Source organism: Macaca thibetana, chromosome 12, assembly GCF_024542745.1.
Source record: "Macaca thibetana thibetana isolate TM-01 chromosome 12, ASM2454274v1, whole genome shotgun sequence".
NCBI lineage: Eukaryota > Metazoa > Chordata > Mammalia > Primates > Cercopithecidae > Macaca > Macaca thibetana.
In genome coordinates, this window is record NC_065589.1 from 55,500,061 (window position 1) to 55,522,986 (window position 22,926).

At 32.7% G+C, this 22,926-nt stretch overlaps 1 protein-coding gene across 2 annotated transcripts in view; it reads left to right on the forward strand.

Annotated features, from left to right (window-relative positions):
* The window catches only part of CALCRL (calcitonin receptor like receptor), a 106,936-nt gene that overhangs the window by 64,964 nt on the left and 19,046 nt on the right, over positions 1 to 22,926 (forward strand). For both annotated transcript variants that reach the window (XM_050752806.1, XM_050752805.1), the window contains 5 exons: positions 1,769 to 1,901; positions 4,315 to 4,425; positions 4,528 to 4,640; positions 6,080 to 6,171; positions 21,258 to 21,384. In XM_050752806.1, the coding sequence (XP_050608763.1) occupies positions 1,769 to 1,901; positions 4,315 to 4,425; positions 4,528 to 4,640; positions 6,080 to 6,171; positions 21,258 to 21,384 (576 nt within the window). The remainder of the gene's footprint in view (positions 1 to 1,768; positions 1,902 to 4,314; positions 4,426 to 4,527; positions 4,641 to 6,079; positions 6,172 to 21,257; positions 21,385 to 22,926) is intronic.

The following is a 22,926-nucleotide window of genomic DNA, read 5'->3' on the forward strand; positions in this document are numbered from 1 at the left end:
TTGCAAGGCAATTTAGAACCATGCACTTTGTTTTAAATTAATTTCCTCAGTCATTCATTCAAATTAGCAGACATTGATGTTAAATTTGGGGCATGTGTGTACATAAGTGTACACACTCATCTGCCCCTGTACATGTATACACTGGGGATATGGGGCCCAAAGTCAAAGGTAGGCAAATAAGACAAAAACTAGATTGCTCTGCTGGAGGAGTCATATACTTCATACATTAATTTTATTTTTAATTATAGTAATGAATCACCCATATTTTTCTCTACCTCAAAATAAAATATTGACCATGCTCTTATCTCATTATAAACATGAGAAACCAAGAGACCTACTTTTATCTACTCCTGTGGCAGCAGGAATTTTCTTGAGGTGTTTCCAGGCAAACACCACAAAGATGGAAACAATACAGAGAATACAGAAAACCTAAATGAGAAAACAAACAAACAAACAAACAAACAAGAGTATATCCCTGTCAGCATTTGTATTTGAAAACATTTTCAAGTCTAGGAGCAGTCCAAATTCTGCACTTCTTAGATGATATCTTTAAGTTGACTTCAGCTCCCACCCTCCACTGAGCGAGCTGCATAGAACATTACTTTCCTGCAGGTAATTCTGTAACAGATTAGCAACTGATTATTGTAATTAAGAAATTATGACTCTTCCTCTTGAATTCATGTAAGATAGTGTATAAATCAGAGTCCGCGTTCCAAGTAGGGATAAAAATGATATGGATTTATGCACTTTTATGGACTTTTATGTGGTTTTCAAATATGTTAATTTTCTTGATGTTCCACATTTCCATTTATTAGTTGTGTAGCACTACCACGGCATAAATCTTTATTTGGAAATTAAAACAATAAAGGAATGAAAGAGTTAATGTTAAATGGTGGTCACACAATGGTAAAACTTGAGCTTCAGTGGAATGTCATTTTGACTTTACTAAATTCAACTTCCTGCTAGAAAAAAGAAATACTACAATGAGGGGACAAAGTAAGGATAGGAAGATAACAGCTTATGGAATATAATTAATAGAAATTATGCAAAAATTACTGCTAAAAGTGTTAAAAAGAGGTTTATTTGGGCTTCATATTATAAATCAGAAAAAAAGTCATATGGAAACTAAAGTAGAATTGAAGCTTAAAATAGTGCTACTATATTGGAAGAAAATAAATACATAACTTGTCCAAAAACATTACTGATGTGCATACAAGAAAAATTTCTATTTATCAACATCATAAATGATGTTGCCATTATTTTGATTATCAAAATATCATAACAATGGCAATACATTGTAAGTATTTCCACGTGCCAGATATATCTCCTCTGTTATCTTGATGCTATTTTATACTATTTTACAATAAGGAAGCAGAGGCTTATGGAGAGGGGACAGACAATATCTTGCCTTCATTCACAGAGCCAGGAAAAGCATTGGGTTCAGATTGGAAGACATCTCTCTCTGGACATTCCAGAACACATATTAAGGAATGTCCTGGAGCTGGCTATCACAGGCTTCTGAGAACCAACTGTGCTTTCCCACTCTGCCAATGGTGACTTCTTGTTGGTGTTTTGAAATTGGACATGGTGGGGATATTTATACCATGGAAATAGCAAACACTACAAATTGGGGATTTTTCCCCAGAGAGCCAGTTTATCTCTGAGTACATCCCTGCACTTGCTGTTTTCCACTGTGACAGACTGCCTTTGACAAACACATTTTCATAATCCTTTTCATGAAGTTGATGTTGTTTTTTTAATCCCTTAGATTTTTGTTACAGCAGAATTAGAAGAGAGTCCTGAGGACTCAATTCAGTTGGGAGTTACTAGAAATAAAATCATGACAGCTCAGTATGAATGTTACCAAAAGATTATGCAAGACCCCATTCAACAAGCAGAAGGTAAGCATGGCTACTTAATTGTAAATGCATTTGACATATTTTTAAAAGAAAACTACCCCCATTATATCATCATAAGTTCCTTAGGTCCATTGTTAAAAATAGATTAATTGCTACCTTTTTGTATATGTGCAGTTTTAATTATGTTTGAAGAACATTTTATGACATCATGTTATATTGCTTTTTAAAAACAATAAAAATATGTGACAGTGATCTGTTTAGTATGATTCTTTTTATGGTGCAAAGATATTTGAATCAAATAAGTATTAATATTAACACAAAAACACAAATCTTAATGACAGTTGACTTTTTCAGTTTATGTAATTGTGTATTTCTTTTTTCTTTTTTTAACTACCTGCTTGACAGGAGGTTGATAATAATATAATGAATACAAAAGTGTTGTTTTGCATAATACACACACTTTGCATAGTAGATTTGGTGGCAAAGTTAACGAAATCTAAGTGCTCCTGTTTTCATTAAGATATTCTTTTGCTTTTTTGGGTAACATTTATTGAGAGCCTACTAAGCACCAGATGTTTGCCTAGATTCTGAAGATAAAAGATGAGTGGCACAAGCAGAGTTGCCAGATAAAGCAAAACAAAAACAGGTCCTATATTTTACCTGGCAACCTTAAAGAAAGAGTTCTTTTCAAAATATCAAATGTAAAACTCACAGTAAAATAAAATTTAAAAGTCTCTTTAGATATTTTTAACGTTGAAACCCTTCCAAGCCTTCTTGCTATCTATTATGTAAAAGTAGATTTTAAATTTAATTGTTGAACAATAGGAATATCTTTGTAAAGTTTCATAATAAAAGAATTCTGTGGTAAAAGAAGTTTGGAATCATTGCATAATACATCTTCTTGAAGTTTCATAATATACTTTGTAATTTTAAATACCGTAGAAAGTCTTGCAATAAAGAGCTATTTTTATTTCAACTTTGGGTCTCTAAAATCCATTTGACCAGAGAAACTTTTTTCATGGAATACCTACTTACATCTCACTCAAATGCCATAAAACACAATTTCAAAAATTCTGCACCTTGCACTCTATCACATTACCAATGCTGTAGTGAATTAGATAGATTCTTTTGGAGCTGTGATATGGACATATCTGAGATGCTTTCTAAAACTACATCAAGAATTTTTTTTCCAATAGGCCATAAAATGTATTTTATCTAGAAATATATGGATTCAAACTATTTAAATAATTGTCCCAAAAATGACAGGGCAGAAAACATTATCTAGGGAAACATTAAAATATTGTTGCTTTTTAGTTCAATTTACTTGAACTTACAGGCCATCAGAATTTTGTTCTATTTTCATGAGGGCTAGATAAAATCCGATATTGCTTTGCAAATCTGTTAAAAACAATAAACATCTCATGCAGCAATCAAGGTTCTATCTCTACCTGACAAGTTAGAAAATTACTTTTGGGCCAGGTGTGGTGACTCACACCTGTAATCTCAGCACTTTGGGAGGCCAAGGTGGGTGGATCAAGAGGTCAAGAGATTGAGACCATCCTGGCCAACATGGTGGAACCTCGTCTCTACTAAAAATACAAAAATTAGCTGGGTGTAGTAGCGCATGCCTGTAGTCCCAGCCACTTGGGAGGCTGAGGCAGGAGAATCACTTGAACCCGGGAGGTGGAGGTTGCAGTGAGCCAAGATCACACCACTGCACTCCAGCTGGCGACAGAACGAGACTCCATCCCAAAAAAAAAAAAAAGAAAAGAAAAGAAAATTACACTCTTGATTATAGACTGTTACAACATTTGAACATTGGTCGTTTAATTTACCTATGCCTTAAAAACAACTATATATCTTAATGTAAGAAGTTCCTTCTTTAATTTTGGAGAAAAATGTGAGATTATTAAACATTCTACTTTATTTGAAAAGAAAAGGAATGAAGAGCTAGAATTTGGTGAAGGGGCCTAAATAGGTATCTTTCAGGGTTACAACGGTATAATAGGAAATAGTGGAATATTGATTTGCTTGCTTCAGAAAATACTAACAGCTTGCCCTGAGAATATAGTTTCTAAAATGAAACGTGTTTCTAATTTCCCATTGTTTTCTTATGTTAAGCATAGGGACACTAATTAATCACTACATTATGGCTAAGGACAACTAGCAAAGACCATTTGATTTATTAAACAAATAGCTATCTTTGACAATTAAAATCAAATCTAAACTTTATATATTTAGATATTTTAAAATTGAATTTAGAATTTAATTCACAAATTATTATAATATTACTTGGTGGGAAGTCAAATAATTTCTATATATAGATTTTTATATAATATCTGCATTTTCAGTAGATAGCCTTTACTCCACATCAGTGTGAAACCACTTTTAAGACTATGTCTTCATGTATAAGTAGAGGGATTTAATTATCCCTAATTTTTATTTCCCCACTAAGGCGTTTATTGCAACAGAACCTGGGATGGATGGCTCTGCTGGAACAATGTTGCAGCAGGAACTGAATCAATGCAGCTCTGCCCTGATTACTTTCAGGACTTTGATCCATCAGGTAAAAGCAGAAATGTATCTACATATGTCCTTGGCATCTATTTAATAAGCCCGAGGTTAATTAAATTACTGTTTTTCCTTTTTTTTTTTTTTTTTTTTAAAGAAAAAGTTACAAAGATCTGTGACCAAGATGGAAACTGGTTTAGACATCCAGCAAGCAACAGAACATGGACAAATTACACCCAGTGTAATGTTAACACCCACGAGAAAGTGAAGGTATGTCATAATTCTGAATTGAAATTTAACTTACACTATCTATTTAAACAGCTTGTTAGCTTGCTTGTCCAATACTGTATTGAAGAAAATAAAGTCATTATTCCATTCCCTTATAAAGTCTTTTCATAATATAATTTGAGAAGAATAATGAAGAAATATATCCTTGGAAAAAATTATTATTGATTTTGTCATTACACTGAAAAAGCAATCCTGTTAGGTAAGAGTGTAATTTACAAGTCAATGTTTCAGTATTAGCGTTTCAAATTTTCCAAAGAAAACACACCTTAAAAGTGTAAGAAAAGGAAAATCTTTCATTTGCAGTGGAATTTCTAGAATGACCTCTGAAACTGCGCTCAAGTAAACAGGATAAGCCCAGCAGGGTTTAAAGTGTCCTGGCTCTCCCTCAGCAGAAGGCTCTCATTCTGACTGGCTCTTAGGTCACTCGCATTAACGATCGCATCCTTAAACACTACACATGGGAGTCAAGGTTAATTACACTTTGGCACTATAATATAGTTTCGATAGAAAACGTTTGCATGTATTTGCATGTGTTTCTAATAGAGGCAGTTTATTACAGTGATTACAACTGTGAGTCCTAAAACCTGATCTCTTCTTTCTGCTTCTTACCAGCTGTTTGACCTTAAAAAAGCCATTTTACATCTCTCTGCTTCAGTCCCCTCATATATGAAATGAGGGTAAGAATAGATTCCGTCCTGATTATTTTCAGAGGGGTTGATTTAACGTAAGGGAAATACTTAAAAGATTAACATATAGTAAGCTCTTGATAACTACCAGCTATCGTTATGTTTATAAATAGTATATTCCCAGCTTATTCAGATAAGAATTGGAAGAAAATTATACAAATACATAATAAAGTGGTAGGTTACAAATAAATGGAATACAGACAAATAAAAATAAAAAAGTGAAAACCATGAGAAAGAACACATTTGTGCAGATCATAGAATCTTCTAAGTTAACAAATTGAGATTTGCCTCTGAGCTTCAAATTTGCCAAGGAAAAAGCAACTCAGTTGGAAAAGAAACCTTTATCTGGCATTTAAGTCTGAACAAAACAAATCATCATGTAGCATTTGTTTGAAGGTGCACAAAATATAAAATACTAGTTTCATATAGTATATAATCTAGATCAATAAAAGTATTGCCTTATAGATTTAATATTTGACTTCTAATTTTTAAAAAAATATTTAAAAATAAAAAGGCATACAACTTATAAATTTTGATAATTTCACTGGATGGGTATTCTTCATTCCAGATGCATTCAAGTATTATTGGTTTGCAAACTCATCATTGTAAGGCTATGAGATCACATATTTCTAAAAATATAGTTTATTAAATTGAATTTGAACTTATGCATATGTAGGATTATAGATACTTATAGTATTGATATGAACCAAATTTTTTTGTTTATACAAATTACAGACTGCACTAAATTTGTTTTACCTGACCATAATTGGACATGGATTATCTATTGCATCACTGCTTATCTCGCTTGGCATATTCTTTTATTTCAAGTAAGTAAATTTAAAATATTTTAAGAAAATTACTAGATGTGTTGGGTGAATGCCCCATCATGTGCATATTTATGTCATGTCTGACAAAATATACAAATATAGATAATTTTTAATGTTTGAAATAAGTTGAATGTTTAAAATAAGTTGAAATTAAGTTGATCTCAGCTTTGTAAAATATGTAGAGGAGATTGATGAAATATCTTAACCTGAATTTCACAAAATTAGTAGGCATATAAAAGTGAAGACATATAATAAGGAGTCCAAACTAATATACAAACCTAAATGTATTTGCTTTGGGAACTGTTAAATATTATAGGCCTTCTTAATTGTGTGTTTAGCTTTTGGCCAATTTTAATAACAGAGTAAGTGTCCATTTTAGAAACTGGAATTTTGTGCAAATAATAACAATGGCATTTAACATATGTCATCAAAAATATAATGTAAATACACTTTGTTTAGGGTTTTTCCTGGTTTGGAGGATCATCATTAAAAAGGTGTGACTGTACTTTCAATTTTACTTGTAATTCACTCCTTTTTGAGGAGGAAGAGTCAGCTCCAATTTTTTGAACAAAGCAATCAACAATCAATTTTAAATTTCTAGAAAGTTAAATTCTAAGTCATGCATGCATTATTTTATGCCTTCACATGATTTTCATAATTTTGATCATTAGTAATAATTATAGAATTCAGTGTGACAAGAGTAAGTAGCTATGTTTCATTGTATCTTCATCAGCATTGTCATCATCTTCTGCTCCTTCCCCTCCTGTGGCTGCTACCGCCGCCGCTGCTCCTTCTCTTTTATCTTTTTTCTTCTCCTTCTCCTTCTTCTTGTTCTTCTTTTTCCTCCTCCTCCTCCTCTTCTTCTTATTCCTCTTCCTACTCTTCCTCCTTCCTCCAACTTCCTTCTTCTACTAATTTTAGACAAAGAAGATATATATATATATAAACCTATAATTTTAATATCCTATTAAGCAATTTCTTATATTTTTCTAGTTTTATTTCATATTGTTTCTACAGTTTTAATTATAGCATTTAAATATTTGAACTATTTTTATAACAGCATTATATAATTAGCACTTTATATGTTACTAAGCAGTTTTTAAACAACCATTTGAGCAGCTAAATAATTTTTCATTTAGTGAGTGTACAAAAGTTGTTATATAAATTCTCTATTTCTGAGTATTAACATTGCTTTCATTTTTTCCAATTAAAAAACACTGCAATGGACATTTTCAACTATAACTTTTCCCATAGTTTGTACTGTTTTCTCAGGCTACATTCCCAGAGTCTTGGGATTTCTTGGTCAAAGGGTATATATCTTTTTATGGCTCTTGAAACACATCGTCTCAAAAATATCTCAAAATGAACATGTTCAAAACAAATTCATAGTATCTACCTCCTTCTAACCCAAGTTGGTTTTCTTCCAGAGTGACCCATCTTTACAAATGACACTACCAGAAATCCAATTACATTGGCCAGAAATTTAAGAGTGATCCATGATACATTTCTCTCATTTTTCTTCTCTGTCACTCTTTCCTTATACCTGGTGAACTTAACCTTTTGAAACCCTTCTAATCTATTCCATTTGCTGATCACTACTGCCATCACCAGCAGTCTTGTTCTATTTAGCTTCAGTAAATTCACTTTCTCTCTTCATTTAATTCTAAACAAGGCAGCCAGAATAATAGTTTCAAATATTTAGATCAAATATTGATCTGATTTTGCCATTCTTTGCTTTAAAATTTTTAGATTTTCCATTGTAATTCATATAAAACCAAAATCATTAACTTGCCCTGCCTGTTATCTTTGCCTCCTCCCTAGTCTAATTAAATGTATTTATCTTTCAGATCTAAATTTTAGCATCACTTCCTCAGTGAAATCTTCCTGAATTACTCATTGTAATATTTCCAGAATTGCAATTAATGATAGTAGATATAGGGTAAAATTTTAATTAACATTTGGAAGACCACTATCTCTGCAAATTAAAAACTAATACAGCTGAGAGTCTTCAGATTAAATGATCTCTTTTTATGTTGCATGTTATAAGTCGAAATATCCAAGCACATTAAATTTTTGAAGAGGATAAAGGTAGGAAATACAACAATTACATTTGCCTGTCAAAACCAGTGGCTACAGGGAGGACAATGGTTTCTAGAATTCTAAGTCATACGGTCCCAAACAAGTTGGAATTTAGTAAAGATAAGTAAAGTCCTGCACCAATTTCCTAAAGTCAAATGCAAAATTAATTATGTTCCTTCATGTGAAAGAGTCTAAGATTTAATGGAAAATGCTTGCTGTGAACTAATTAGATAAGAGTAGAGCTGCCAAGTGAAAACAATACTGCAAGCCAAATGATACCAACAAATGTACAGTATTCAATTTTAAATCTCTAATCAGACCACTTATTCACCTGGCTCACTATATGAGAGCAAAGCAAGATATCATAAAAATTAACTTATCAAGTGAAGAAACTGAAGAAAATACCAACTGATCAGGGCATCAAGGTACCATACCAGGAGCATTAAGCCAGAAAAAGACAAAATATATAAGACACAATGTGTGACTTCAAGAATCCAAATTACTATAATTAAGAATACAGTTGGTATAATAACAAACAGAAAAAAAATAGCTCAATTAAAAAATAAAAAAATGAATATAACTAAACAAAATGTAATGAACCTTGCCATCTGCCTTCCTGTCACTCAGGGTTTTCAGACAGAAATTAGCTGTTAACCTATCAGGAAAGTTGAAGTAGATGGCTTTTCTATCCTGGGTTCATAGCTGGACCTGAGGATCTTTAATGCTCTTTCCAAGCCCAAGAATCTACGAATGAAACAGTAATTTAGTAAAGAGGATTAGAATGAAAGAGTTAACTTTTTAATCAAAATATACAATCTCCATATCAAGGAAGTTGGTATCTGTCAAAGTATTTTGCAAGCTTAATCTACACACGTAAACTGTATTTCTTATTGATAAAGAATTGGAATAAAGTCATGTTCAATATTTTTATATCTGTCTTTATGTATGTTTTATTTAAGAACAAATACTATTCAACTGACATTCACAACTAATTTTAAATTTTAATTGAAGGGTTAAAATTTAAAATCAGAGAATGTTTATTTCATCTATGGAGAAGTGCTTTTTTAAAAATGATATTGTGTATATATTTACTAAATTATTAACTTTAAGGATGCAACCTGTAGGCACATTCCTCATTCCGAAAGAGAGGCCAGAAATTTGGTTCTCCCAAATACTGTTCTCATGTTTTACATATAAATAGGCCAATTTTTTAGAAAAATAATATTTTTTAAAAATAAAGATTACTGTGTGCAATAAATACATGCATTTGTTATTTGCTAAAATGCCCATGCTTTTAAACAAGATGTATAACATGCTACATAGGCAAAACTTTGTTAAAGGAAATGAGTGTCTTGCCAATATAAGAAATTTGACCTCTACATAAAAGAAAAAATACGTTTTTCAAATAATTACCTTGCTTCTACTTGAAGTTTTTACTGAAAGTACAATTAACTGTTTATTCCATATAGTGAACTGAAAGGAAAAAAAAAAGAATTTTTCAATGGTGAGTTAGTATGAGAGGTATGAACTTGAATTGAGGCACAACTTAATTTTAATGGATGGTATAAGATAATGATTAAGACACGGGATGTATTCCAAACTTGTCATGTCTATTTGCTAATAGTATGGACTTAGCCTGATTTTGCTTTAAATAAGCCCCAGGGATGTGTGTGTGTGTGTGTGTGCGCGCGTGTGTGTTTATAATGGGTCATGATGTTATTTTAAATACTGGGCAAAGTAGACTCATATAGGACCTGGCATTTAGGAGCCCCTCAATAAGTAGTAAGAGTTACTAATTTTTTCATTAGACTATATCAATCATACAGGCACTCAGAATACATTTATGTAGTCATCTGAAATACTCATATGTAACAGTAATACAAAGTAAAATAAACAAAACAAAACAAAACAATGAGTGTTATTCTAGAGATACAAAGACCTGGGGGACACTGAGAAAGGAAAGAACCATTCTAACTCATAGAATCTGAAGATTCCTGAGGTGATACTCTAATTGAAGCAAATGCTTCAATGATGGGTAAAACTGCAATAGATAGAAATTATAAGCCATAAGCAGTGAAGAGATTGTCTAGTCTTACACCTAATTTTACTTATTTTCTAATTAATTAAGTAACATTTTCAAGATTTCTCCTGATCTGTGTTCTAGTTCACTTATTTTAATTGACTCTACAAATCTTTAAAAATGAATTTGAAAAGAAAGAAGCAAAACTGCAAATTTTCCTTTATTATTATAATTCTCAGGCCTTAGGTAAAACATGAGAAACTGTCTTCAAGTAAAACTCATGTATAGCATTTTAAATATTTTCTGTATGTCTAGATGTGATTACAGGAGACTGTGTTCTTTCTTTCTTTCTTGTTTGAGAGATAGGCTCTCACTGTGTCACCAGGCTGGAGTGCAGTGGCACGATCATAGCTCACTACAGCTTCAAACGCCTGAGCTCAAGCAATCCTCCCCCACCCAGCCTCCCAAGCAGCAAGGACTACAGGCACACATCACCACACCCAGATAATTTTTTAACGATTTTTTTTTCTTTAGAGATGGGGTTTAATTATATTACCCAGGCTGGTCTCAAACTCCTGACCTCAAGTGATCCTCCTGTCTCGGCCTCCCAAACTGTCGGGGTTACAAGCATGAGCCACTGTGCCCAGCCTGAGAGTGTTCTTTAGACAGGCAGAATTGGTCTCAAATTCCACTTTGTCACTTACTTGCTGGGTACCATGGAACATGTTTTTTCATTTCTCTAATCCTCAGTTGTGTGTGTTAAAAATGCAGATCATCTTAGTATCTACATCATAGATTTGCTATAAGGACTGAGATGATGGCAGGGTTATCAGTGAGATGTAGTGTTAATAGAGCGTCTGATTCAAAAAATGTTATCTATGATTGGCATTGTTCTCACTTCCTATTAGTCCATTACAAGGTTTGAATATAAATATTTAGCTCTGGTAGGTATGTTATATCAGTAAGATCTTTAAAAACAAAATTAAATAGTTCAGGTTCTAGTTTTAAATGGACCATGTTTATAAAGAAACTATTCATGTAAAAAAATAAGTAAACATTGAACATTTTTGTAACCAAATTAATAATATAATTACGATAGGAAAAACTATGGTTAAGTAAATCAGTCAAAGGTAATAAGATTTTTTTATGACCAGAAGCTAACATGTAGCTTACTCCATTTTTGAATCAATATTAAGGAATTTTTAGTCTTTGAATTTAGATATGTCTAACATTTATTCCACAGAATTATCTACCGGACATGTCACTAGAATTAATGAAAATAATTTTATAAAGTTAGCTTTATGAGAGCAGGAGCCACCTCTGCTTTGTTTCTTTATACATCTCAGGGCTTAGCATAGGATCTTGCACATAGCAGGCGCTCAATAAACTTTTAAGGAATGAAGACATGAACTGACTTTGAAGCTAACATATAGGACAGACTTGCCCATGTCTTATCTGTGACCTTCAACATGTCCCTTAAGATTGTCTGGCCTTATTCGTCTCCATCAACAAAGAAAGGCATTAGACTAAGACTCTAAAATTCAAATCAGTAGAAGCATCTGTGTAAAACAAGATGAAAGACTCTGCAGCTAGATCCAAGGAAGAATAGGGTCACCTCAGAAAATACTGAATTTGAATGGTTCATGAATCATGTTCTTGTGAAGTCAGGGGCATAGAAATTATTAGCTTTCGTCCAACTAACCCGAAAACAATTCCTAGAGGAGCTGATGTTTCACAGAAAATCATTCATTGTGTATAAAAATATCTATTAGCAGATCCTTTCTGTTTCTTAACCCAGTTCCTGATACTGTAGTTATTCTTGCTTACTCAGTATGGGAATTTTTTTCCTCCTTCTTTGGTAATTGAGGGTCACTGACCCACCCTAATAAAAACCAAGAACCATACAAAAAATTGATTTAGGATACTGTTTGTTATTTTTTATTTAGAGAGAGAAAAGTCTGCCACTCATCCATTCTTTAAATTAGAAACAGAGAACACAAAACAGTATTCACCAGATATACTTCAGTTTTATATTAGAGCCAATTAAAGGAACAAGTCAGAGCAGGAGATAAAAAGAAAGGGAACAGAGAGGGAGGGGAAAAGAGAAAGAGACATAACTTTAAGGCTTGCCAAGCCCTGAGAGGCAATGACTCTTACTCGTAATGATTCTTGGAAAAACAAAGTGGAACCCTTTAGATAAAAATAAATAAATAAATAAACTTTACTGGAATTAGTTACAAATTATATTTTAATTACTGTTTAAAATCAGAGAGCAAAGCAAATCTCACTCTTACAACCTAGACAAAAGGCTTCATCTTTTTTCCACAGAAAAGAGAGCATATGACATCTATCCAACTTTTATAGAAAAAAAGAGAAAATGCTGTTGTTTTTTATTTTATTTTATTTTATTTATTTTTTTAAAGAACATCTTTGCTAACATTCAGACACTGACCCTAAACAATTTAAAAGCCAAGTTGCATATTTGGAACTATGTAAACAATGATATCTTCTGTAGGTACTTGCCATAGGTTCCAAATAAAGTTCAGAAAAATAACCTCTATCCAATTGGTAGATAAAAGCATTCAAATTTAACTTATTGAAATAACCTGTTATTGCTTGTATTTCTGCTTCTCAGTACAAATGACCAAAATTCTCATTTTTTTCTTAGATCACATCTGAATATATTTAAACAGTATTGTGAACTGTTATCTCATTTCCAGTTTCTTCATATTTTTTTCAATTAGAGCAAGTATAGTTTTTCTTTAAGCTATAACTTTTCTCTGAAAATTGTGCACGATTAATCTTTTTTGTTGTTGTTGTTGTTGTTGTTGTTGAAATGGAGTCTTGCTCTGTCACCCAGGCTGGAGTGCAGTGGTGCCATCTTGGCTCACTGCAACCTCCACTTCCCCGGTTCAAGCGATTCTCCTGCCTCAGCCTCCCACATGATTAATCTTTAAACCATATTTAAACACAGCTATTAATGAATTTCTACGTGGAAACCTATAGAGTTTGCTCTACTAATTACCGTGATGTTGTACGTGTTTTGACATATTGGAACTTTGACTTTTCATTGATTTAAAACCTGGCAATACTGCACTGTCAGAGGTTTGACAAGGACTGAGTTCAAAAGCAGTCATCTAGTGTTCCCTGAACAGCACACCCTTCACTGCCTACCCAGCATAACCCTTGCTCTCTTAACTCACGGTACGTTCATTTAGTCATTGTAAATTTGTTATACACTATGGTCCTGAGATATAGCCTATTCTATGGTCTGTATCCCAGGCTTCCTTCAGCTTAACATTAGATATTATTTATTTAACTTTTTTTTTTTTTTTTTTTTTTGAGACGGAGTCTCGCTCTGTCGCCCAGGCTGGAGTGCAGTGGCCGGATCTCCGCTCACTGTAAGCTCCGCCTCCCGGGTTCACGCCATTCTCCTGCCTCAGCCTCCTGAGTAGCTGGGACTACAGGCGCCCGCCACTACGCCCGGCTATTTTTTTTTTATATTTTTAGTAGAGACGGGGTTTCATCGTGTTAGCCAGGATGGTCTCGATTTCCTGAATTCGTGATCCGCCCGCCTCGGTCTCCCAAAATGCTGGGATTACAGACGTGAGAACTATAGGTTTTCTTAAATGTTTTATTGGGTCATACTCACTGAGTCTATCTCCAAATTAACGAATTTTAATCAATTAGTGAACATAAAAATCCATCCCTCTCAAACTGAATGTTGTGAGAAGTGAAAACATTCTTATTCCATAATGTGAGATCGTGCCAAAATGTTTCAAATATGTCCATTTTAGCTGCATCTCATTTCCAGTTGTTCCAAAAGTGAATTGAAAATAATTGCATTTCTACATAGAGTATACGGTTTGAATGTGGACAGAATAGTGCAAGAAATAATGGACATGCTTTAACATTAACCTGTTCTGCTATAAGGTCATTGCTATTACTGGCTTATGGAGAAGAGTCCCAGGTATGAAAATATAAAGTAAATACAGTAACTGAATTAGATAATTTGGACTTAAGATATAAAAAATATAAAGCTACAAATCCACATTAAATATGCATATTTTTATTCCTACGGATATATTTGATAAATATGCAACTTCAGAATAGTGAATTTCATCATATGTGCTATTTAATTTAAGCATACCTAAATTTTCATGGCAATAGAATGACAATACATTTTGAAAATTATATCATTATTTGAATAGATTAAAACTTTGTTATTTGAAATAGAAAATAGAAATAAATAGCATTTTTTCCCAAAAGTCAGAATATATTTCACAATTGGGTTTTCCATTATTATAGACAGTTTATTTTTCTAGATCATACCCACAGACATATACGAGAAGAAAGTCAAAGCACACTCTCAAAACTGTAGTATATTTTTAGTATTTAAGAAAAAGAAAAAAACAGAGTGACTGGATATTATGCTGCTAACATTTGCTGATGAAACATTAAGATGTCAAAAACCAAGAAGGTCTTACATGAAAGAGATGGGGATAATTTTTAAAAAGAATAAAGTAAACAATTTTTCATTAATTATTAAAAAAGCTGTATAACATAAAAGAGTATGAACTTCAGAATCAAAAAGCCATTCAGTAAGTTATGTTCTTTGAATTTAATTTACTTATTCTGTAGAATGGAAAAAAAGCCATCGTGGACTTTTACCTTGTACTCTGTCACATGGTCTGTTCTTGCCCCTCAGAAACTTTAAGCTCAGGGCTTCGACAAACAGGGATGTCTTCCTATCTGGGATTACATTGTTTAATTTATGTGCCTATTTACCGTCCGCTATAATAGGAGTCACAGGAGGTCAGGGTTTTGCTTTGTATTATTCACAACTGTTTCCCCAGTTCTAGTAACAGTGCCCAAAATATTACTATCCAATCGTAAGTGACTAGCAGGATAATAAAGTAGTCAGAAGCCTTATTGCTTTCTTGAGAACTTCAAAATTCAAACTCAATAGATCACTTAATAAGAGTGTAACCTTGAGAAACTTATCTCCGTTTTATTAAAAGATAATAATACTTTAAGGAGTTGTTAAATATGATAAGGACTTTCAAGTGCTTATCTCTGTGCTGGGGATATTCTAAGGGTTTCAAAAATCGTGGCTGCTATCATTATAAATTTTGCCTCTGAAAAGGTTTTTGTTTGTTTGGTTGGTTTTGGAGCCCAAGAATCACAGGGATTCAGAAAGACTTTCTTCTCTTGGTTTCCTGCTCACTAGAACACCAGGAAAAGCAGCCTTACCAAAGCAGTTCACAAACGGTAGAAAATCAGTTGTCCATACAAAATGAACATGGCTGTTCCTTATGCAGCCTGATACTCCTATATTTCATTAAGTCAGCAGCCCTGAAATGCAAGGGCATGGGAGGAGGGAGCATAATGGAGGAAGAGCAATCATTTCTCCTCTAGGACCTTCATGGAACACCTTGGTTGGAATACTCACACTCTTTCTAATCTGGCCTAATCTAATTTGGATCACCAGCAGCCTCCAAAAGAGAGCTACTGAAAGAGGTTATAGACTTCTCATATGTAAACATGTGATTCCATCAACTTAAGAGTTCAATTGAATAGACAAAAGATAGTCACACTACTGATTCTTTTAATGTATTTGTTGTTTTCTGCCTATTGTTTGTAGCAATGTTCAGATTGATGGTTTCCATTTGGATACATTGTTAGTGTTTTTTTGGGGGGAAAGATCTGAGAAATTGGAAATTAAATTAGATAAGGTAGAATAAGAAAGCAATACTTTGTAGACTGTGCTATTCTTATATTGCTTGTACTTTCCCCTTTCATGATTCATTTTGCTCATAATTAGTATTGAGAAAAGTAGTTTGGAAGTTTTTAGCTCATGTCAAAAGCAAATGGAAAACAGAGGCAAGGTTATTGTCCATATACTGGCAGAACTTTGAAGATGGAGTACTATAGTATTTGGGATCTGCATGATAGTGAACCTGGCAATTTGGCAACAACTATAGAAAGAATGAAATTTCTTGGGAAGATAATTTAGGTTGCTTTATGTGTTGCCCTTTATCATATGGAAATTCTGTCTAATGCTAATTCCTGTTTGGTAAGAAAAAAATGACTATTTTTCTGTTTGATTGAGTTACTTAAAATATACATATTTTAATATAAAGGAAGTTTTACATTACTGAGGTAAACCTGCATGCTATTTTATTATTTGTACCTAAAACCCATTAGAGCATTTGATTAAAATCAGCAATATGATAATTACGTTAAAAAACAACAGCTAACTTAACATGGAGTGTTTATCATGGGTTAGATGTTACGCTAAGAGTTTAAGTGATCTACCTCCTCTAACTTTCAAGTCAATCCTATGAAGTACAATTTTTATCCCTAAATTACAGATTAGAAAATTAAAGATTCAATATCTTAAATAATTTACCCAAAGTCATACCGTCAATAGATGGCGGAGTTCAGATTTACTGTCTGAACTACACAGTGACTTGACGCTACTTGCTTCTAAAATTGTTCCAAAAGTGAATTGAAAAACACAGTTTCATTACATATAAAGTATAATGATTTTGTTGACACAATAATATCAACTGCCTCTGTAACTCTGTTTGCCAAAATTGCATATTGAAATAGCATTTTAAAATAATTATATGTAAAAAATACGAAATAGAAACAATCCGGACCCACAAACCACATTTTCTGTTCTGTGGTTATGCTGGGATAGAAAGGGAGATTATAAAATTTAAAGAAAGCGAAAGATTTTTGTAAACGTTCTCTAAGCCTCTAAGATAATTGCTTTTACTATTTTGAATAAAATAAAAATATTTAAGAATTTAAAGTAGGTAAAATTTGTTACAGGTATTTGAAAAATTATACAAATATTTTAGGGCTTCATTTGAACAAATCATGTGTTTACCAATGACATGTTTTTGGTTTTCACTTACAAGTTGATTCTATTTGTACCAATCTACTTACATGTGTTAAGGAATATGTTTAGAAAAAAACAATATGCATCGTCAGAAAAATCTGAGCCATTTTTACACTAGACATTGATAGAAACCATATGTTACTTAGCATCTGCATTTGTTCAAGTTGCACAGTGCCTGGAGGTAGAAATGGAAGAAACTGAAGCAAAAGGTTAGTATTTTAGACAGTAGGACATATTTACACAACACTAAATGAAATGATGTGGCAATGGTCCAGTTTACTACAATTTGGGCAGCTAAACTGGATATCAGAGTTTCCAAAGCAGAAGTGTTTGGTTTGAGTTATATAGGGTGGATTATCTAGTCTGACCACGTTATTTGGGTAATTGTGTAAAACACTCTGAATAAACTTTAATGTCTTTGTAATAAAATTATTTAATGCATCTTCTTAAGAACTTGTTTTGTCTTGATATTAAATATTCAATAAATTTCAAGGGAATTTCATTCTATTATTTCAAAACTTTACCCATAATGATATTGTTTGGGTCTTAAAAAGGGAAATATGGTATATCCTTTTATCCCATACTAAGAGAATAAGAAGTCATTTGTGTGTGTGTGTGTGTTTGACTCACAATAATGACATGTTTGGAAGAGAATATATACCGGCAGCTCATTTTTAAGTACTTACCTTTCAAGACAAATTTAGGCAGGAGCAGGTTCAAAAAAAAAAAAAAAAGGGAATTCTGACAGGAACAGAAATACAGAACATCATAGAGGATGTTTAACTTTATACAAATAGGATTAAACTTTAACTGTATACAAGAGGATTAAATTTTTTCATCAACTAACTACAGTTAGCATTTTATTTTACTCCCTTCCAATCTTTTCACATGTGAATATTATTAATATAAACAGTTAAAATATAAATGCATTATGTTCCTAGCTCCTATCTTTCAGCTCTTCTATCATGTCTTATTTATTTTATTTCACTTTTTAATTGACATATAATAATTGTAAATATTTATGGGATACACAGTGATGTTTAGAAATCTATAATATATAGGGATTAGATCAGGATAATTAGCATATCCATCATCCCAAATATTTATAATTTCTTTGTGTTGGGAAAATTCAATATCCTTCTTGTAGTTATCTTTAATTATTTTTCTAATTTTTACTATCATGCAATATGCCCACATAATCCTTCTAGCTATTCAAAACAACATGTTAACTATAGTCATCCTACAGTGATACAGAACACTAGAATTTATTCCTCTTATCTAGCTGTAATTTTGTATCCTTTAACAAATCTCTCCCTATCTCCACCTTCCCCCTACCCTTTCTAGCCTCTAGTTCTACTTTTTTCTTCTATGCAATCAACTTTTTTTTTTTTTTTTTTTTTTTTTTTTTTTTTTTTTTTTGAGACGGAGTCTCGCTCTGTCACCCAGGCTGGAGTGCAGTGGCCCGATCTCAGCTCACTGCAAGCTCCGCCTCCCAGGTTTACGCCATTCTCCTGCCTCAGCCTCCCGAGTAGCTGGGACTACAGGCGCCCACCACCTCGCCCGGCTAGTTTTTTGTATTTTTTAGTAGAGACAGGGTTTCACCGTGTTAGCCAGGATGGTCTCGATCTCCTGACCTCGTGATCCGCCCGTCTCGGCCTCCCAGAGTGCTGGGATTACAGGCTTGAGCCACCGCGCCCACCGCAATCAACTTTTTTAAAGCTTCCACAAATGAGTGAGAGCATGCAGGCTTTCTTTCTGTTCCTGGCTTATTTCATTTAATGTACTGTCCTCCAGTTCCATCTGTAACGCAGTGAATGAGAGAAGTCCTTTTTTTTTTTTTTAATGGCAGAATAGTTCTGTTTTTGAAAGTCTCCTTCAATGTTTGCTTTCCTTTATTTCAACTTACTTCTTACGAATATATCTTACTTGCTGTTTAAGCAAACCTTCTCAATCTTTTTGTTATAGTTTGAAAACTATGAAATTTTGTTATTTATAGATATGTCTTAGCCAATGTACTTAGATATATGTGTGCTCAGCAGAAAAATGACAAAATCACCCAGTTAAGAAAAATGCTTTACTTTTTTTCCATTGATGGTAGCTGAGTTACTTATATTGTATTACTAAAAACATGTATATTTGCATGGATAAGCAGTTCCTTTCTAAACAATACTTGGCACTCAATAGACATAGCTAAGCTCAAAGCAGGGATTTTAAAATAAGACCATATGAACAAATGTTGTATGTCTGTAACTTTCATCATGGAACACTGATGAATTACAGAAATAAACCACACATAATATAACTGATTTGAAAAGAACATTATTTACTAGACTTTTTCTGATATTCATTAACTCTCTTCATGCTCAATGAACAGAAAGTAATTATGTCACTGCTGTGGCATTTTATCAAAAATAGGATTGTCTTTCTCTCAGTGTTGAATTTTCCTAAGTAATAGCAGGAATCATGCCATTCTTTTGTTCAAAACTTTCAAATATTCTTTTTTTCTATAGAATATAATCAATAATCTGTAGATAAGGCCTGATTACTGCCTGCATCACTACTCCTATACACTACAAAGTCAGGCCAAAGTAAGCCACTCTTTAATATGAAAATACTAGCTGGTTCCAGTTGTTTCTATTTTGATGGATTCCAGCTGGATTTCACGTATTTGTTGGCATATGAATGTCTTACACACACTCAGCAGTCATTCCAAGAGCCATCTTGCCCATGAATCCTTTCATAGAAGTCTTGTAGAAGGCATATATTGACAATTTATAAATATTGATTTGGATCAAATATTCCTCCAGGCTCTTTAATTACTAGAGCTATATATGGAATCACAGACCTGTAGCTGGAAGAAAGGCAATTTCAGAGGCAATATACTCTAAACTGCATTTTTAAATATAGAAAACCTTGGCATCCCATCCTAATTCTAATATCCTGGGCACACAGTCTATTTAAGATAAAGAGATGTAGTGATAAAATTAGGTAAAGGTCTCCTTAAAGTTTCCAAAATAGAAGCCTTTGGCTTGAATTAGGTATGGTGGATTATATAGGTTGATCATATTGATGGCATTTAAAACACACACACACACACACACACACACACACACACACACATATCATGAAATTGTATGCCTCTAGTGAAATAATTCCTCAGGTCTTCCTTCATATGAGTTCACACTTGACATTAAGTATTCAGGTACAAGTGGATCCCATGCTATTATTTTGAAACTTTAATCATAATGAGCCTTTGAGTAAATGCATTATAAAGGAGGTAGTGCTTGAACATAGGCAGGCAGTCAAATGTGCACAATCTTCTTAGAGTGGAGGTGGATTCAATCTAAGAGTGACATCGCTTATCATTAGTGGCACTTTTTGTTGAAATCTACTTCTATGTGAACTCCACACAGTGAACTCTCTTTTGTTTTATAAAAGAGGAACTCTAGTAAAAGGTGGCATTGCTTTTCCCTTACATACGGCTGCACCAATTAGAAAAATTCAGTAAAGCTGAGCAAATCTCATTGGTTGCTAAGTTTACATTTTTATCAATTCATCTATCCTGAATACTTTGTTATTTTTTCCAGATTGGTCTGTGTAATGACCATCATCACAACAAAACACACAGTTATATTTAAACAGAATAATATATATGGTATAATGAAAAAAGAGTTATCCACATGAGAATCTGACAGCAAATACAAAGTGTTCAAATTAATTAGTTGCATAAGTTTTGATCAATTACCTAACTTTACTGAATCCCAATGTTTGCAAAATGAGTTAAACTATTAATTATGTTCAGAAATTAATAGAGAAAGTCATGTAGAGGCCTTGTACAGGCAAATTTTCTAGCCCTATGTATATTTACCTCTACTGGAGCAACTCATTTGTCTCTAGGTTTTAAGCACTTACAGGTTTTCCCTAATTAAGATTTTATAATGAGTGGATCTTAGGGAGAAAAAATAATTCTTTCAAAAGTGGAACAGCTGCTATGAATTGGGAATGTATCTTATGTGAATAATGATTAATAAATAAACATTTCATGATGTGAACACACTTGTTTTTCTTGCTTTTTAGGAGCCTAAGTTGCCAAAGGATTACCTTACACAAAAATCTGTTCTTCTCATTTGTTTGTAACTCTGTTGTAACAATCATTCACCTCACTGCAGTGGCCAACAACCAGGCCTTAGTAGCCACAAATCCTGTAAGTAAACCAAGATTGTGCCCTTGGTTCAAGGGCCTAATGGGAAAGGGGGAACATGGCTGATATATGCATAATGTGTATAATTAAGTACACATATATGTATATTTTCAAGTCTGACATATATGTATATTTTCAAGTCTTTCTATCTTGGGGAATATTGAGAAATATTTACCTTTCTACATTAGAATAGAGCTACATCTACTCTACAGAGTATTCCCCCAGAGTATTCTCAATATTCCCCAAGGTATAATGAGTGAACATCAAAAAGTGTAATATATTTATTTGCTTCAGCTATTTATACATATACACATATCTTCACTTCATTTTATAGCTGTAGAGTCCTCCTGCTATGAGACATAATAGTTTATCACTACATAATATTTATTCAATCCAAATGAAAAACTCAAAGCAATGAACTCTGCATAGTTCGAAAAAATAGTACATGCACATGGAAAACTTAAATAAAGTATATTTTTTTGTATCGGGTTGACTTTAAAAAGTCAATAAAACCGGAAAAGAATGAACTGTACGTATCCTACTTGAGATTAAACTTCATAGCATAACGTTTTAAAAGGAACTACAGTGTTCGATCTCAATAAACATTTATAAATTGTTGCCTTACAGGCCATATTTTTAAAACATAGTTTAAAACTTACTTATCTAAATGTATATATTTTGTGTAAGCTATATGCATATGTAAAATGTTTAAATTAAAATATCTGCATACATAAACATACATTCAAATTGTAAAAATTATCTGCTTTTATAATGTTTATGGAATATTTACTATATTTTGTATATGTGTATGTGTCTATATAAAGTGTTTTTTAAAAGAAAAAATTAGTGACTGAAATCAGGAAGGGAAAGAATTGTTAACAAGTGGGTCAATAAACAGTCTCGTGTGTGTTTTATGTGTGTTTTTAGAGTAACTTTCAAAATTCTAAAATTCCCTGCATCGTTTGCACATGTGCATCCGGATTGCTTAATCTTGTATATGTTCCACTCTAAAGTCATTGGATTAGAAAACACACTGGGGTATAATTAGCAACATATAAATCTGGCTAATGTCCTGCCATTTTAGAGTGAATTTCAGTAAGACAAGGAGATTCAGAGTTTTGTCTTGAAGCTGCAGAGCATGAGATTCTAAATCTCGTATTTGTACACAAAGATGTGTTTAATAAACACATTATAAATTGTCATATATTTTTGTTTTGTCTGTATTACTAATGCCCTGCATAGAAATATTTTTCTGCAGTATGTTCTTAATTCTTTTTTATTGTAATGGTTTATCGATTAACTTTTTGAATGAAATCAAGAATTAGAAGCCCAATTAAATATAAATATTTAAAAACTCTTTAGATAAAAAGTTGAAGCTGAGATTTGTAATTTCTTTCCATATAGTAGACTATCTCATTTTTACCTTTGAGTGAACTTTAATATAATGCTGTGTTTTACATAAAGGTACATTATTTAAAATTTAATGTTATGTATTCTGCAGATACATTTAATGAATAAATAGGTTTTACAAATATCCTTTAGTTA